The sequence below is a fragment of the Carassius auratus genome, linkage group LG37M (genome assembly GCF_003368295.1).
Source record: "Carassius auratus strain Wakin linkage group LG37M, ASM336829v1, whole genome shotgun sequence".
In the NCBI taxonomy this organism is placed as follows: Eukaryota; Metazoa; Chordata; class Actinopteri; order Cypriniformes; family Cyprinidae; genus Carassius; species Carassius auratus.
The window spans coordinates 120,243-137,622 of NC_039296.1; the positions used below are offsets into that span (position 1 = coordinate 120,243).

Genomic DNA, 17,380 nt, shown 5'->3' on the forward strand with positions numbered 1-17,380 from the left:
ATGCTTAGAAAATGTCAATTCTGTATGATCAAGCACTTACTGAAAATCTGCAGATGATTTAAGCAGATGTTATACAATAATAAAAGCTTGTGTTAATGCACAACACTTTTGGTTAAAGGGTCAGCAGTGCATATAGTGTTTAATAATTTGATTATTGTAAGGGAACACGGTTCAATCTGTTCATATTATATTGTTTTTATTAATTATTTATGAATCAAGGAAAATACTGTTTAATGATATACTGAAGAGAAGTATACTAATGCATACTAAAACATTTTTGCACAAAAATTATGCGATTTGTAAAATTTTACAATGTTATGTCTTTATCAAGCTTTAAGCTAAACTTAATCAGCCTTTCTTTACACAAACCTTGTTACAGTAGCTAACGTCCAATGCTTATAAAGACACTAAATTATTAGTAAACATTTATAAACATTTACAAATGATTAGGTTCTGTAAAAAAAAAAAAAAAACATGACCAAATAATTAGTAGATTATATGTTAACATGCAAATAAAGGTCTACACAACAGACAAAAATTAACAAATTAAGAATTTATGAACTGAAAGTTATGTGCAAGTATTTCAATTTACATTAAATAATCATAAGTTAATCATCAGGTCATGTTTAGGAAGTTCATTAGTAAACACTAACAAGAACACAATCTCATATTTCTACATATGTGAAAATATATTAACTAATGATTTGTTAAGCATTATATAATATTTTGTTAATGATTTATAAATAAAAGTTATAATAAAGTGTTACCGCTTTTGACTAAAACCTAATCAGCTAAACTCTAAACAATGCTTTACAAGATGCAATGTGCTCCTGGTTTATAATATTTAATATTTGATGCTGAAAGTGATTTTGTTTTATAAGGAAGGAGCAGCAATGTGATGTTGTGTCCATGAGAGGTCACTGTTGTATAATATTACTGAGAAACCCATGCAGAATTCACTTCACTGTCAGATTTTATTGTTGGGAATACAATACACATTACATAAAAACCTTGAGAAAAACAAAAACAAACAAAAAACACTGAGATCAATTCTTTGCATTGACCTACCAGATAGAAAAAAGTTCTGTATATCATTGCTAGTCATTTCTCTGATATTACAACTTCATCTAATTTCTTAAAATAAATTCAACTTATATACATGAGTTGATTTGTCGTCAAAAATCTGTAAGCAGTTAAAGATGGCACATCAGTAGAAATTTCCTGACCAACAAAACATTCATTTCAGTCCATAAACGGTTCCTCCTTTAGTTTCAAATGATATAAAAATATCAGCAACAACAAGAACAAAAGTGCAAAAGTCATAGTACTGAAAAATATTTGTACAGCACGATATATTAAACGATGCACAGTACGCACAGAATCTGACATTACATCATGTTTAATTCAGAACATCAATTAAAGACACTACTTCTAATCAAAGCTTTCTATATATTCAGTGTACAGGACATTAAACTTAAAACATCAATTCTATTTTATGCAGACTACTGTAAGTACCATATGATATTTTTCATATATACAATACATACATCTTTAATATGAGTTCATATTTTATGAAAAGACATTGATAAATAACAAAGACAAAACTGGAGAGAATATGACATGCAAGTAAGTGTAAAAAAAGCGAGTTCCTTTGATAAATTTAATTGAAATAAACATTTAATGTTTCCGACTCAAAAAGGTAATTGCAGCTTTTTAATCTGACAATTTTTCTACTAATTCTTTAGTTTAAATTTGCATGTTTGGGATCAGTTTGTGCTTCTAAATCTAACTACTGACTGATTTTTTCATGCAATAAAAGCAAAGTTCATGGTCATGAGTTGAACGTAAATTCGCAGCTGCTCCGAGAGGTGGGTCTGTGTTTATGTGGGGTGCAAATATTTAAGGATGTGCCAATTGCATTCTGATGACGGCTGCTCTTCACGCCGTGTTTGCTTTGTGTCATTGGCTATTGTTTGTGAGCTGTGAGGTCCAAAGATAGAACACAAGTCTCCAGAGCCGCAGAATATCTGACAGGCAACCAATTTATGTGATAGAAGAGGATGAAAGTGGAAAAACACACAGACAGACAGAGCGAGAGAGAGGGTTTATGAGCGACAGCAGCCGACTCCCTTCATCTCCTTGTTAACGTACTCCTGCAGCTGAAACTTGGGCTCGTTCGGCTCCTTCATCTCCCTGTGCTTCAGCTCCCTGAGAGACGGAGAGAGACACATCAGATCCTCTCTGAACTCCTGCGCCTGCTGATTACTGTGTTTAGATGCACATGCTGTCTGTGCTAATTATCGAAGGAATTATGCAAATCTGTTAACTGCACAAACACCCCCCAAAATTAACACTGAACACTTATTTACACAGGAATCACTATTTTAACTAATATATCATTGTTATTATTTTAAAATATTTTCAGATATTTTTTTTTTTATGTTTTGCACATTTTAAAATAAAAACACCTCGAGTTAGTTCAATATTATTTGATGCATTATGAATTAATTTTTACATTAATATGCAATTTGCAGTGTGCAATACCCCAATTTACGGGTCAGTTGTAAGGCTTGTGCAGGATTTATATTCATGCATTTTGCAGATGCTTTCATCCAAAGCGACTTTAACTAGATTCATGTTGTACATTTTTTATCAGTCCATGCATTCGATCATGCATGTTTAACAGTTACAGGAATGCACGTTTTTAAATAAAATGCAGTTTAATAAGCTGGTTAAACTGCAACAAAATCTTAAATAAATCACTGCAGAGTGCAACATTAATTGCACCCAGTGCTATAAACTGATTGCATGTGATATGGAGCATGTAATCAGATAAGTGCTTGCAATTAGATTATATTACATTTTAAAACACTCGTAATCAGACTACAGTTTCTTTATGTATGTAATGCATTACATTTCTAACTACAATTTTTGTCATGCACTTCGGAATGAGTAACAGATGACAATTTGTATGTAAACTAACCCACACTAACTGTACCAGGAGAATAGTATTACATTTGTAAATAAGATGCCATTTAGGGTTAGGGTTAGGCAATGATTATTTAGAGAGGAACTGAAAATGTGTGTTTTCTTTACAAAATACAGACACAAATTATCATTAAACAATGCATATTGTAAGATGCTTCAGATAAAATATACCTTCTAAATGCATAAAAGTGAATGCATTTTAGCTGGTGTAAATTGGTTACATTAGAAGAATAATGGATATGATGCATCTAGAAATTTGATACTGTGTGCAAAAGTGGCTCACATTTATTCAGTGAATCAGCGCTCTACAGATTCTCAGTGTGGGAAAATGCACAGATTCTGTCTGAAAATGAGTGACTTACTTGGCCACTGCAGTGAAGGCCAACTCCACATTCAGGCCTGATTTAGCACTGGTCTCCATGAAGGGAACGCCAAACTCCTTTAGAGAGAAAGAATAAATGCTCTTCTTCCTTCCTTGTAAAATGCAGATTTTAAACAATACATGCATTAATGTACAGTGGGATCAGTGCTTCAGCATTCATCTGAGGGGTCCCTCTAAGACTAATACACATGCATGAGTTTGTGTCAGATGCATGAATAATTTAAACAGGGCAACCTCTCAAAGACAATAAAAGAGGCTGAATAATGCATTTATTTACCCTGCTGTGTATCTGTAATTACAGTTTCAGTTAATGCATGAAATGATGCCGGTTTGATGTTTTACTATTTAAAGATGCATTCAAACATGTTTCAAGGTTTTACACATAAAGACATTATTTGTATTTAAAAACATGCTTAGATGACCAAAATAACTGCATAAGTGTGTTTCTGTCACACTATGAATAATTGTGCATCCTCTAAAAGACAAAAACAGAGGCTAAATAAGATGAGCGATTTGCATTTATCTCCATTTTCCCCTTTTTAAAAAGATTTTGCACTTACAAGTACTATATATATATATATATATACACAAACCTTGGCCAGTTTTTCACCCTCCTCTCTCTTCACAACCCTTTCATGTGTAGCATCAGCCTGAAAAATCAATCAATCGATCAATCAATCAATCAATAAATAATGCATTGTTCATTGCCGTTGATTTCCAATCAATGTGTTTAATATAAATTATGCATGAATTGATAAGATCCATGCATGTAGTCATAAGGTTTCAGACCTCTAGGAAGTGAGGTATCTATAAGCTTCCGCACTCACCTTGTTACCCAGAAGCATGATCACGACGTTCTGCTGAGCGAACTCATGAATCTCTGTGAGCCAGGCCTGCGGAAAGAGAACAAGTCACAGCAATTGTACTGTAAATTTACAGGTAATAACCACAATCTCTCATGCACATGCAAATATTTTCCAACACGGTATGAGAGGGCAGGAGTGTTTGCTACAGTGAACTTGCAGTCACACTAGAAAAAGAGCTAATAAGTAAGACCAGGATTAGAGAGAAGAGAAGAGATACTGAAAGAGAGATACAGAGAGGGTGATGAAAAACGCCCAACGGACACATAAAGCCTGACCATAGGTTAATGAAAGCCGCCTGTTAATATTGAGAGCAGGGAATCATAGCAGTGATAAAACTCAATGACACACTGAGTCAAACAGTAAGGGTCACTCATTTCCGGAGTCTCAATCATCTCTCTCTCTCTCTCTCTCTCTCTCTCACACACACACACACACACACACACACACGAGCATCAGAAAGATGTCAGAAAAAAAGGTATAGCAGCTGTCACTGCAGTGGTATCTGTGCAAAAGGTACTAATATGTACAGAACTTTAGGGACTAAAGAGTCCAGAGTGTGTCGAGACCAACAAAAGAGGATGTTTGGTCATGTATGCAATAATGACCAGCTGACTGTTCATCAGGCTTATTTCACAGCTCCGTACCAAATAAATAAAGGCAAAGACATGCACATCTCTCTCACCACAACTACAGCTCTGCAACAAGTGTTTGCAGGCCGGGATTCATCACAGCATGGGCTTTCCAATCACGTGCATTTGCCGCAATGCATGCAGAAGACAAAGAAGAGTGTTGTAGAATCTGTCTGTGTGTAATCGCTTCTGTTCCTCCCCGATCTCAACACTTTTGCATGTGCATCTCTAAATGCGACGCACTCCCACGATCTCGTACCCTGACTCATCATCACAGACTCTGAAAATGGGTCGCTCTCTCCACGCCTCTGAAACTCACTCACCCTTCATTTGCATTTAAAATGCATAACAGTGCTATTTAGCATACTGTCATTAAAGCCTTGTACTATATCATGTTTATTTTCCCTTGGGCCCAGAACAGGAGAACGAAAGAGAAGGAACAACATTTGATCCCTCTCCTATGTTTGTTTCATTTTCTGCTTCCAGGCTTTTTATTTTTATTTTAATCACAATCAACACTGGTCCACTGATATGCTTGATTTTCTTTCAAAAGGCAAGAAGGCTGTATTAAATGCTTGATTTGTGTTCTTCTGAATAAAAGGGCACATTTCAAGAGCCCTCTGACCAATAACACACCCCTATCTGAATATCACGTCACACATTACAAAAAAAACTCACTCATATTCAAAGCGCAACCACAACCAGGTTTGTACATATATATTTAATGTGCAATGCAAAGAAATTATATGAGTAAGTATGTTTGACTTGTTTTTGGCCACAAAGGCAGACATTACTTATCGTTTTAAGTCACTTCATTTTTATATATTTGTCAGAAAACAAGATGTTATACATCTTTATTTTGATCCTCAAGTAAATGTATCTTTGATTTAAAGAAAAATACTCAATACGTGTCTACTCTTTCTAGCAAATATAGTAAAGCAAATAATATCTTACGTATTTTACACTCAAAATTTACAAATATTACTTGAACATGAATTGTAAGAATTAATTTGTAATGAAATTGGTTTCACGGAGATGAATCCTGTCCAGAAGATAGCAGAATAGGATACTTGGCAATAAAGCTCTTTCTGATTCTGATTCTGTGTTCTGAGCGTGTTCAGCTCCAGGTTGTTGAGACTGCACCAGACAGCCAGCTGCTCAACCTCTTGTCTGTAAGCAAGCAGACACGTCTCTGTCCTGGATGAGGCCGATGACTGTAGTGTCGTCTGCAAACTTTAGGAGCTTGACAGAGGGGTCTTTAGAGGTTCAGTCGTTGGTGTACAGGGAGAAGAGCAGTGGGGAGAGAACAGAGCCCTGAGGGGCACCAGTGTTGGTGGAGCAGCTGTTTGATGTGAATTTCCCCAGTCTCACTAAATATTGCCTATCTGTCAGAAAGCTGGTGATCCACTGACAGATAGAGCTAGGAACAGAGAGCTGGGTCAGTTTGGTCTGAAGGGTTGTTGGGATGATGGTGTTGAAAGCCAAACTAAAGTCCACAAACGGGATATATATAAATCTGGGAGCAGTGTGAGACAAATGTGTGTCTTTTGCTCAGAATACAAACAGAATGTAAGTCCAATCTCTTTTCTGTTGAGAGTTTAAATTTTTTATTTTATTTTATTTTTTTGGTTGGATTAAATAAAGGTGTGTGATCTTTTTGTCAACTCTGTATAATTATTTAGTAGTCAATAAATGCATGATTAATCCAGATGTTTTTTTTTTTTTTTTTTTTTTTTTTATATTTCTAGAGTTAAATTAATAGTTCAGCCTTAGGTCATCCAAGATGCCATCTGAGATCAGGATGAGTTTGTTTCTTCATAAGGTTTGTAGAAATGTAGCATTGCATCAGTGTCTCATCAATGGATGCTCTGCAGTGAATGGGTGCCGTCAAAATAAGAGTCCAAACAGCTGATAAAAACATCACAATAATCCACAGCACTCCAGTCCATCAGTGAACATCTGGAGAAGACAAAACCTGAAATAAATCCAGCATTAAGATGATTTTAACTCAAACACATAGAGTCTATAATCCATAATAACACTTCCTCCAGTGAAAAAGTGTTCTGCTGTTGTCTCTCACATCAAAATCCAGACACATATTTGTTTAGATCGGTTTAAACGCTGCTTGATCTGTGCAGATCTGTTTCCAGAACACTTTTTCACTGGAGGAAGTGTTATTATGGATTAAAGACCTTTGGATGGATTTGTTTCAGCTTTTGTTTTCTCAAGATGTTTACTGATGGACTGGATTATATATATGTATGGATATGTTCAGCATATTAAAATTTTTGGGTGAACTAATCCTTTAATTCACTCAATCTGATCGCTTCTCCATGTTTGATAGTAGGAGAGTTAGTCTGACCTAGTAACAGTAACTAATGTTATCAGCTATTGAAGAAAACTTGGTGATTCAGCTATCTATCTTTCTTCCTTCAGAGATATGGGTCATGCACATCTCATTTATAGTAGTATTTATCAAGATTATTCTGTAAATTCTGTAAAAGTGAGAAATGAAGGTTCTCATTGTAAAGTTTGGCTGCCGTAAGATTAACCTGATGGGGGTAAAAACATTTGTCATAACTGAAGGCGGAGTCACAATCGTCTCTCTGTTTTAGGAGTGACACATTGACATCGTGTGTTTGCGTTCACCACAGCATTTGCCTAAAGATCCATGCTTCACTTTGTACATGAAAACTTTGTTATTACATATTTATGTAGGAACTGAGAATAATACAATTAAAATCAATAAAATTACTGAATATATTTTGTAACAATGATTTTAAGTATTTTATGTTTGCCTCTGCTGTTGGCACTATAAAATAATAATTGATGTGATAATAAATAGCTGACTTTTCCATTTGTCGACACGACAGGGTTAAATTAATTTCGTCAATATCATTTATTAAGTCGGGTGTCCACTATCATATAATAAAATACTTACTTAGGATTGTCAGATGAAAAGAACGTTTCAAAAGAACAGCATTTTTTACTTATTTTTTTGGAAATAGAAATATTTGGTAACTTTACTGGCACTTGAAACATTCAATGCATCTTGACATTTGTCCTTGATGAATAAGAATATTGATTTCTTAAAAAATATCTAAATAAATACTAACCCTAAAAGTTTGAATGGAGGCATGTATATTTCATTATGTTCTTTTTACACTCACAAAAATGTCAAACTGTTGAGAAAAAAAATAGATAGATAGATAGATAGATAGATAGATAGATAGATAGATAGATAGCTCATGAATTTCAAAGCAAGAAAAAACTCAGATGCTACAACTTTCAAAAAAGCTTCTACTCTCCAAAATGACACAATTCTACTTCACAGCGCTCACATCCTCCGTTTAGGAGGGTAACGAGGACAAAAAAATCCTCCCTCAATCCCATCAAACTCATTTGTAGCTTTGCCCTCTCACACCCACACAATCCTGTTCCCTCTTTTCAGATAATATAATATAATACCAATATATGTGCTGGAAACTGATATATTGTTCTGGTATAACCTTTGGGTGAGACAGAATGAGGAAAAACAGTGAAATGAAGCAGCGCTGCTGTGGGTCTAATGGTTATTGTGTTTAATGGCTCTGTCAAAGCCTCGGTGCTACTGTAATCAGCAGCGTTGTTCAGCCACAATCACACGGATGATTACACGACGTCTAAGAGAACTGAACTGATTGCTAAAGTTAGTTTCATCCTCTGAAGAAAATGAGACTTCTCCATTACAACCTGGACATGAGCGAGCCAGGAGAATTCAGAGCGATAAAACTAATTTAAACCTCTGAAGAGAAGAAAGGATTCAAAATGTGTGTATGTGAGATGAATTTAGATCGAGGCGGCTGAGCCAGCGAATAACACACGTCATAACCAAACGTTATGTGATTGGCTTATTATAATTATGCTCTTCCAGACTCAGTCTACGAAGCAAAAGCGAAGAAGCAGAGTTTGGTATTAGCAGGCTAAGGTGAAGAACTTAAGATAGAGCACACAAATTCTCTGAAACGCCTTTGGAGATGGCTTATGGTAGAGAAATGTATTCAATTCATGGGCAACAGCTCTGGTGGACATTTATGCATGCTCCCTCAAACTTGTGACATCTGTGCGACATCTTATTGTGCTGTGTTATAAAAATGCACATTTCAGAGTGGCCTTTTATTGTGGCAAGCCTAAGGGACACCTGTGAAATAACAGAGGAACACAAAAATCTTGATATGCCACACCTGTGAGGTGGATGGATTATCTCGGAAAAGGAGAAGTGCTCACTAACACAGATTTAGACAGATTTGTGAACAATATTTGAGAGAAATTGGCCTTTTGTGTACATAGGAAAAGTCTTAGATCTTTGAGTTCAGTTCATGTAAAATGTGGGCAAAAACAAAAATGTTGCGTTTATAATTTTGTTCAGTGTATAAAGCATTCTAATTCTAATTCTAAACAACACTTCAAAACGTCTTAAACACTGGGCATGGCTACAATGAACTTTACCTAATTTATACAGTAATATAACTATAGCACAATACATTTATGGATAAATTGCAGAATACATAAATATGCAGTGCACATAAAAATGCACTGCAGGTGAAAAAAGCTATTATAGATAATTCATTCAAAATCAAAAACCACTTTTGTACTGTATGTAACCAAATAGTTTTATCAAGTTTTTCTGAATGACAAATAAAACAAGAAAGTGCAAAAAAAAACAAAAAAACAGTCAATATCACATTGATACACTTTCTACGACAAGCGTTTATTTCAGTCCGTAAGCGTCAGGAGATCAGAGAGAAATATCACAGGTAGTTGTTCAATCTGTCAACCAGCAGAAATAGTTGTTGTGTGTCATAAACACTACTATAATCATTATAAACCGCTGTCAGCGATCGAGCCCGAGGCAGAGAGACAAGATAAACATCCCACAGATCATCCTTCAGCTGCTGAGCTACAGCTGGACGGTATAACGTGTGTCTCTGTGTGAAAGAATGATACACAAACTCAAACACACGTGATGCTCACTCTCTACATGAAAACACATAAACTTCATCTCCAGAGCTGCCCTGAGAGTCACTTCAGCAGCTTTACAGCATCAAAATATGATAAAACCCATCAAAATATACGTTTGGTTTAACTTGAAGAAATTATGACAGAAATATAATACTGTAAAATATAATTCTCAAATTAATAATTCTTAAGGAATATTATTTAACAAATATATTTTTCCATTTATAATTTACACAGTTCTTTCAATCTTATTTGACCAAAAATATATATTTATTTTATTTGTTATAAATTAATTATTATTTTCCATTTAATTACATTTGTTTAAATATTCAAGTTTTACTATGTTATTTCATTAGACATTTGTTTTTTATTATACATTTGTATTAAATAAAACTAAATAAAAATCACAGAATCCAGAAATAAAATAAGTAAATGGAGAACACAGAATTCAGAAGAAAATAAAATGGATTTAATTGACTCTTACATTAATAGACTGTGGAGTAGAATTGTGAAGAGTTTTGATTACATTCATTCCCAAGTTCTAACAAACATTAATTAATGGTAAATGTATATTTTGATAAATATGGATACATGATATGGAAATAAATATTGTGATAATATTTTTGGCTAAATTTCCCAGTTCTACACTGAAGTTACCTGGAAAGATCCAGCGCTAAAAAAAAAAAAAAAAAAACACTATTACAAAGAAATAGAATTAAATGGCAAATAACATACTGAATTAAATGTGTGAATTCACAGATGCATAAACATCTTCAGGATAAGCCATTCTCATGTGTAGTGTTGCTTTCGTCAATAAAAATATTGACTAAATATTGTCATCAACAAACGTTTATCACGTGATTAAACAGAGATGAGATGCAATGTAAATGCTGGTCATGTGACGATTACTATAATTAAATGTATAATTCAATATTGCTGACGAATTTAAACAAGACTAAATGTGGTTTACAAAATAAAAACTAAAATGTCTCTTCATTTTCGTTGACCAAAGTGAGATAAAATGAAATGTTATAAAGTCATTTTTTTCTCGTTTAGTTGCGTTATAAATAGAAATGCATTACTAAAAAGAGACTAAAATACAATTTTCATTGACTAAAACTAGTTGAAAATAGTCATGGATAATTCTGACTGAAATAAGACTAAAATGCTCAGACTATTAGTAGACTGAAACTTGACTTGACTAAATAGCTTCATAAGCGGATATCCTTTGTTGGGACATTTATAGTCAGAATGCAAACTCACCCTTTTTTGTAAATGCATGTTGTTGGTTGAATTGTGCATATGCTTCATTTTTTCTTTTTTTATGTAATAATAATACATAATAATAATAATAATGCATAATTCAAACCACATGTGAAAAATCAATGCAAAAAATCCTCCACATTAACAGTACAATGGCCAGTATTTTTATAAACATTTACTGTAATCTTAGTGTAAAATGTGTAAGACTCACAGGATGTCAGAACACTTGTGCATTTCAGTGTGAGAGCATGGTTTTATAAATATTTGATTATTTGAGCTCTGCTGTGTGTCAGTCACAGGATGTGTGTTCTTCAGTTGACCAAACACTTCAGAAGGTGTCAGAAAGTGTGCTAGAGACTGCACTTCTTCACGTTTGTACTGCTGAGAAATGCTGAGACTGCTCACAGGAATGAAACTGGAGAAAACTTAGTGTACCTGTATATCATTTCAAAAGTGTTGAATCAATATGAACATCATCTGCTGTTCTGTACTGTTACAAACACAGAAATATGGAGCCAAAAGAGTGTCAATAATGATAAATGCACACACTACATTCACATATGCACACATAGGATTCATACATGCACACACATGATTCATAAATACACACACAGGATACACAAATGCGCACAAAATTCACAAATGCACACACAAAATTTAAAAAGCACAGAAGATTCACAAATGCATACAAAATTCAGAAATGCACACAAAATTCAGAAATACACACACAATTCAGAAATGCAAACAACATTTACAAATGCACTCAAGATTCACAAATGCACAGGACAAGATTCAGAAATGTATTTCTGATGCACAAACACATATATCTGGATTTACAAAACTGATTGCGGTCTGTGAACTTCACTGCATTTGTGTGTGAATTTTGAGACTCCCCTGACTTGGCTGACACACAAATGCATTTTTTTAAACAGGGAATGATCTGCAACCAATCAGATATCTCCCTTGTTTCAGCCAATCACAAGAATGCACCCCACGTGGGGGATTGTTTACTTATAAGCCAATCAGCGAACGACTCACTTTCCTCAGCGAATGATTCACTTTCCTCAAGCAGCGAATGACTCACTTTCCTCAGCGAACGACTCACTTACCTTACGCAGCTGGCGACTCATTTTGCACAGCCGGCGACCCACTTTGCGCAGCAGGAGACTCACTTTCCGCAGCCGGAGACTCACTTTCCGCAGCCGGAAAGTCACTTTCCTCTCGCAGCGAATGACTCACTTTCCTCACCGAACGATTCACTTTCCTCACAAGTCACGCAGCGAACGACTCACTTTCCTCAGCGAACGATTCACTTTCCTCACGCAGCGAAGTTGAGCGAACGATTCACTTTCCTCACGCAGTGATCAACTCACTTTCCTCAGCGAACGACTCACTTTCCTCATCGCACGATTCACTTTCCTCACGAGTCACGCAGCGAACGACTCACTTTCCTCAGCGAACGACTCACTTTCCTCACGCAGCGAAGTTGAGCGAACGATTCACTTTCCTCACGCAGTGATCAACTCACTTTCCTCAGCGAACGACTCACTTTCCTCAGCGAACGATTCACTTTCCTCACGCAGCGAAGTTGAGCGAACGATTCACTTTCCTCACAAAGCAATCAACTCACTTTCCTAAGCGAATGACTCACTTTCCTCACGCAGCTGGAGACCCACTTTGCGGAGCCGGAGAGTCACTTTCCTCTCGCAGCGGACCACTGACTCTCTCTTCATGTAGGGACCGAATATTGTAATTAATGTGACTTCTATATTGCATCCAAAAGAATATTTAGATATATTTAAATATTCAAAAAGGTGTCAATTTTTTTTTTACTTTCATTAAAATATTTCAATAAAATGAAATAATTGCCTATTGCAAATTTATGAATCCATGGTTCACTTTTTTTCTGCAGTCACTGGGCTATATGTATTGAGACATTTTTAAATTTATATTTTGTAAAAAAAAAAAAAAAAAAAACTGAATTGTAATCTAATCGTCTGTATTTTCATACAATTGCATAAATAAGTAGGCTATAATATGCTGCACCACAGGCATATCGCGCTGTGTAAATGAGTTCATGTGATTGGCTTATAAGTAAACAATCCCCCACGTGGAGTGCGTTCTTGTGATTGGCTAAAAGAAGGGAGATATCTGATTGGTTGCTGATAATTCCCTGTTTAAAAAAAAGCATTTGTGTGTAGAGCCAAGTCAGAGGAGTCTCAAAATTCACACACAAATGCAGTGAAGTTCACAGACCGCAATCAGTTTTGTAAATCAAGATATATGTGTGTGTTCAACAGAAATACATTTCTGAATCTTGTCCTGTGCATTTGTGAATCTTGAGTGCATTTGTAAATGTTGTTTGCATTTCTGAATTGTGTGTGTATTTCTGAATTTTGTGTGCATTTCTGAATTTTGTATGCATTTGTGAATCTTCTGTGCTTTTTAAATTTTGTGTGTGCATTTGTAAATTTTGTGCGCATTTGTGTATCCTGTGTGTGTATTTATGAATCATGTGTGTGCATGTATGAATCCTGTGTGTGCATATGTGAATGTAGTGTGTGCATTTATCTTTATTGAGACTCTTTTGGCTCCATACAGAAACGGTCAAAGTTTAGCTTGTTAGCATCCAGTTGGCAGATTACATAACAATAACAAACAAAAAATACATAAACACTTGTACATACTTAGCTTTAAAAATAAATAGTTTAATTGGAGGTGTAGAATATTAAAGAAGGCGTCTTTGTTTCTTTCTTTGCTCTCTCTAGAGTAGCTTCAATTCTGGTTCACGTGATATTTGTTGATTTTTATCCTCAAGGCTTTTTAAAAATATATATATTTGTATTTTAACTACATGTGTATGTAGGACTGCCCTTTATGTTGCAGTCAGGAACAAGTGGGCCATAAGAACTAGATCCAACGGATCAAACAGAGGCAAATCTAGCTGTGTTCCCCAGTGAGCAAGAAACAGACGTGCTCTTCAGCATCACTGTGATTGGACTTATTTGCTTAATGCTGGTCTTAGTTTCAGACATAAGGTCTCTAAATGATCAAAGTTTGCTGTTAAACCTATCGCACACAATCTCCTCCATGTCTTCTGTCTGTGATTGATGGTGTAAGTCAAAGCTCTTTTAGTGTAACTGTACAAGCGTCCAGCTTCTGGTGTCAGATCTCTCCTGATTGTGATCAAGTAAAGGTCAGAATAAGGTCAGTAATATCTCCAGATGAACTCTTACTGGACTGAAGCAGCTCAGCTTTACTTGATTCTCCATCAATCATGTTTTAGAGTCTCAAATCTGAACTGACTAACCAAGACGCCAACGTTAGCTCGGTCTGAACTGCTTTCAGGTATTTCAGGTTACACTGATCTGATTGTTATGCATGAGCATGAACTTGCGAAAGAGCTCAAATCATTGACAAAGAAATGGGACCTTTGCGTGAAATGGGTTAACATGGGTTAAAGTATTACAAAAACGACATTTTCATCAGTCTCTGCATGCTTTATATCGTATAGCACACCCTCAGGGTTTTCATATGCAATAGCCCGGTATGTGAAGGAAAAAAAAATCCCAAAGCTGGAAAGATTAAATGAGTTTTAAAGGCATACACACCAGAAACAGGATTTCCCAGTATACCCTTCTTGATTTTATCACTGAAAACGAACTTGAATGTTTGCACAATGAGTGCAGCAAAAGCTCAGGAAGAATCATCCTCAAATCTCTCAGGTGAAGCGTTAGAAGCATTTTTCTTTCGCTTCAGAGCACATTGACTGAAACCTGCCCTTCACAGACGTCTGCAGTCATTGTAGGGAACACAGCTGTCCGTCAAAGAGATTCAGGACAAAACACGCTAAAATAATGTTTGAAATCGGTGGGAATTGTGTGTCATCTTTCATTTCAGCTCAATGAAAATGCCTCCATGGAGGAAATTAAAAGATTTAGCATGTGATCTTTGGCTTGAGCGTGTGCGGGAGTGTAAGTGTGTTTTCAAAGGGACTGTCAGACTCAGTAATGGTCGCAAATAATGGACATAATGCATCTTTACATATTTCAATGGTTTTTTAATGTACTGGAGGAAGTGCTATTATGGATTATGGACTCATATTTTAAGTTAAAATCATCTTAATGCTGGATTTGTTTCAGGTTTTGTCTTCTCCAGATGTTCACTGATGGACTGGAGTGCTGTGGATTATTGTGATGTTTTTATCAGACTCTCATTCTGACGGCACCCATTCACTGCAGAGCATCCATTGATGATACACTGATGCAGTGCTACATTTCTACAAACCTGATGAAGACACAAACTCATCTCATATGTGCTGAGGGTGAGGATATTTCCAACTAATTTTTATTTCTGGGTGAACTATTCCTTTGAGCACTTCTTCGTCTTGATGGAGCCACACTAAAGAATCTTTATTTTTAAGAGTGTATGTGCCATATACCATCATTCGAGTGTCTGAGCAGACTGTTCTTCATTAACCATCTCATGAATCATCTCATCTAAAGAGCCATTGTTTCCTGAAAAAAGGCTTCTTCTGGTGGTAATGCTTTTAACCAGATCCATTTGTCATCTAAACAACCTCTGAACTTGTTTTTACAGCGTTCGCAAGGAAGTATTATTTTTGTGTCTCTCAGACTTTGCGGTTTTTGGGGTTTGTTCTCAACTTCTAACACTAAAGGTCTGTTTTAGTTCACATTATTCTGCTCAGTTATAGTGTGTTTTTTCCTCTACTGAGAAAAAATGTTTCCATGCAGTAAAAGCATTTAACGTTTTCTTTCAAAATGCTAGAAAAGTGAGAACATTTGAGACTAGCACATCAAACCATTATCACATTAATTTGCTTTGCAAGCACTGCTGTTTGCTTCAACAAATGCAATTCTAATCGAACACAAATCTAGACTGTAACAGCTCATCTGACCCAAGTATGTGCAGATTTTACACATGCACAAATATTGAAATCTAAACTAATAACTGCACACTGATGAATGGCCAGCGTTCAAAGTTAAGTTTGTGCAATTACATGAAACCCGTGAGGCAGAAGTGAACATCTTCCTGCCGTGATGGAGGGTGCAGCTGGTCAGTTAGGTGGCTTGAGCCACAGAAAAGCACTGATGCATTGCTGTGGGTGTCTGTGCAGACAGCAAAATCATTCTTCGAGGTCTCTTTAGGAGAACATAAAGTCACCGGTCACTGACAGTTCAAGACAGCAGAAAATGTGTGTCCTCAGATACAGCCTCAACATACACAAGAGCCCACAACATGAGCGTCGAGTGTCATTCTGTGCCCTAACCATATTGTTTCTATAGACTAGCAACTATGCAAATATAATATATAATAAATAATATATATATATAAAATGGTTCCACAGAACAATCATGCTTTAATTAAAGACATTGTCAGTGATTGTGCATTCAGGTTGAGCCTCGCTACAGTTCAGGAGAAGATTGATCAGAACAACAGCGGCTTAGATTACACCCACACTATTAATCACACACAAACACACTGATGATAACCGGGTCACAGTCACCGCAGAAACAGAGGCAGCGGGAAACTTTCACAGAGCTGAATATTTCAATCATACGACAGCGAGGGCAAAAACCAATCAGGGACTGAGTGACATGTAGAGCGCAGTCGCCTCTGGTGGAGTTACAGAGAGAAGATAGAGTCAGACCGGCTATTACTCAGCTCAGATCACTAGCAGGAGGAACATCGGCACATACTCAGCTCAGATCACTAGCAGGAGGAACATCGGCACACACTACAAGACCTGAGTGTGTGTGTGTGCGTGTGTGTGTGTGTGTGTGAGAGAGAGAGACAGAGAAAACAAACCTGAAGAAGAAAAACTGCTTGTGATATGAGAGGAAGATTAGAGTGCAGCAAGAAACCAAATAACATTGTGTGAAGTGAGAGGAGGATGAGAGGAAATGCCATTAAATGTAAAGTGCTAAAACAGACTAATAGTTGAGCTGCTGTTTCAACAGATAAAGTGTTCAGAAAATGCTCCATTAAAGCAGAGGAATAATCAGATGTGAAGTGGAGAACAAACAACCAGACTGTTACAGGGTGATCATAAAAAAAGATAATAATCAATAAGCCATGTAAAGCTGTGTGTTACCATGGTAAAAGAGTGTCATGAATCCTGTGCTACTCAGCAATCTTATACAATTGTGACAACTGCAATGAGGAAATACACCAAAGTTCAAGAAATATTTACATTCATAATAATAATAATAATAATAATAATAATTATAAAT

At 35.9% G+C, this 17,380-nt stretch overlaps 1 protein-coding gene across 1 annotated transcript in view; it reads right to left on the minus strand.

Annotated features, from left to right (window-relative positions):
- Nucleotides 1-1,485: 1,485 nt before the first annotated feature.
- LOC113068177 (ras-related protein Rab-26) overlaps nt 1,486-17,380 on the minus strand; it is a 65,868-nt gene continuing 49,973 nt past the window's right edge. Inside the window, exons 6-9 of the mRNA XM_026240833.1 lie at nt 4,198-4,263; nt 3,964-4,020; nt 3,351-3,427; nt 1,486-2,208 (exon numbers count right to left, since the gene is read on the minus strand). Coding sequence (XP_026096618.1) covers nt 2,106-2,208; nt 3,351-3,427; nt 3,964-4,020; nt 4,198-4,263 — 303 coding nt within the window. The 3' untranslated portion in view covers nt 1,486-2,105. The remainder of the gene's footprint in view (nt 2,209-3,350; nt 3,428-3,963; nt 4,021-4,197; nt 4,264-17,380) is intronic.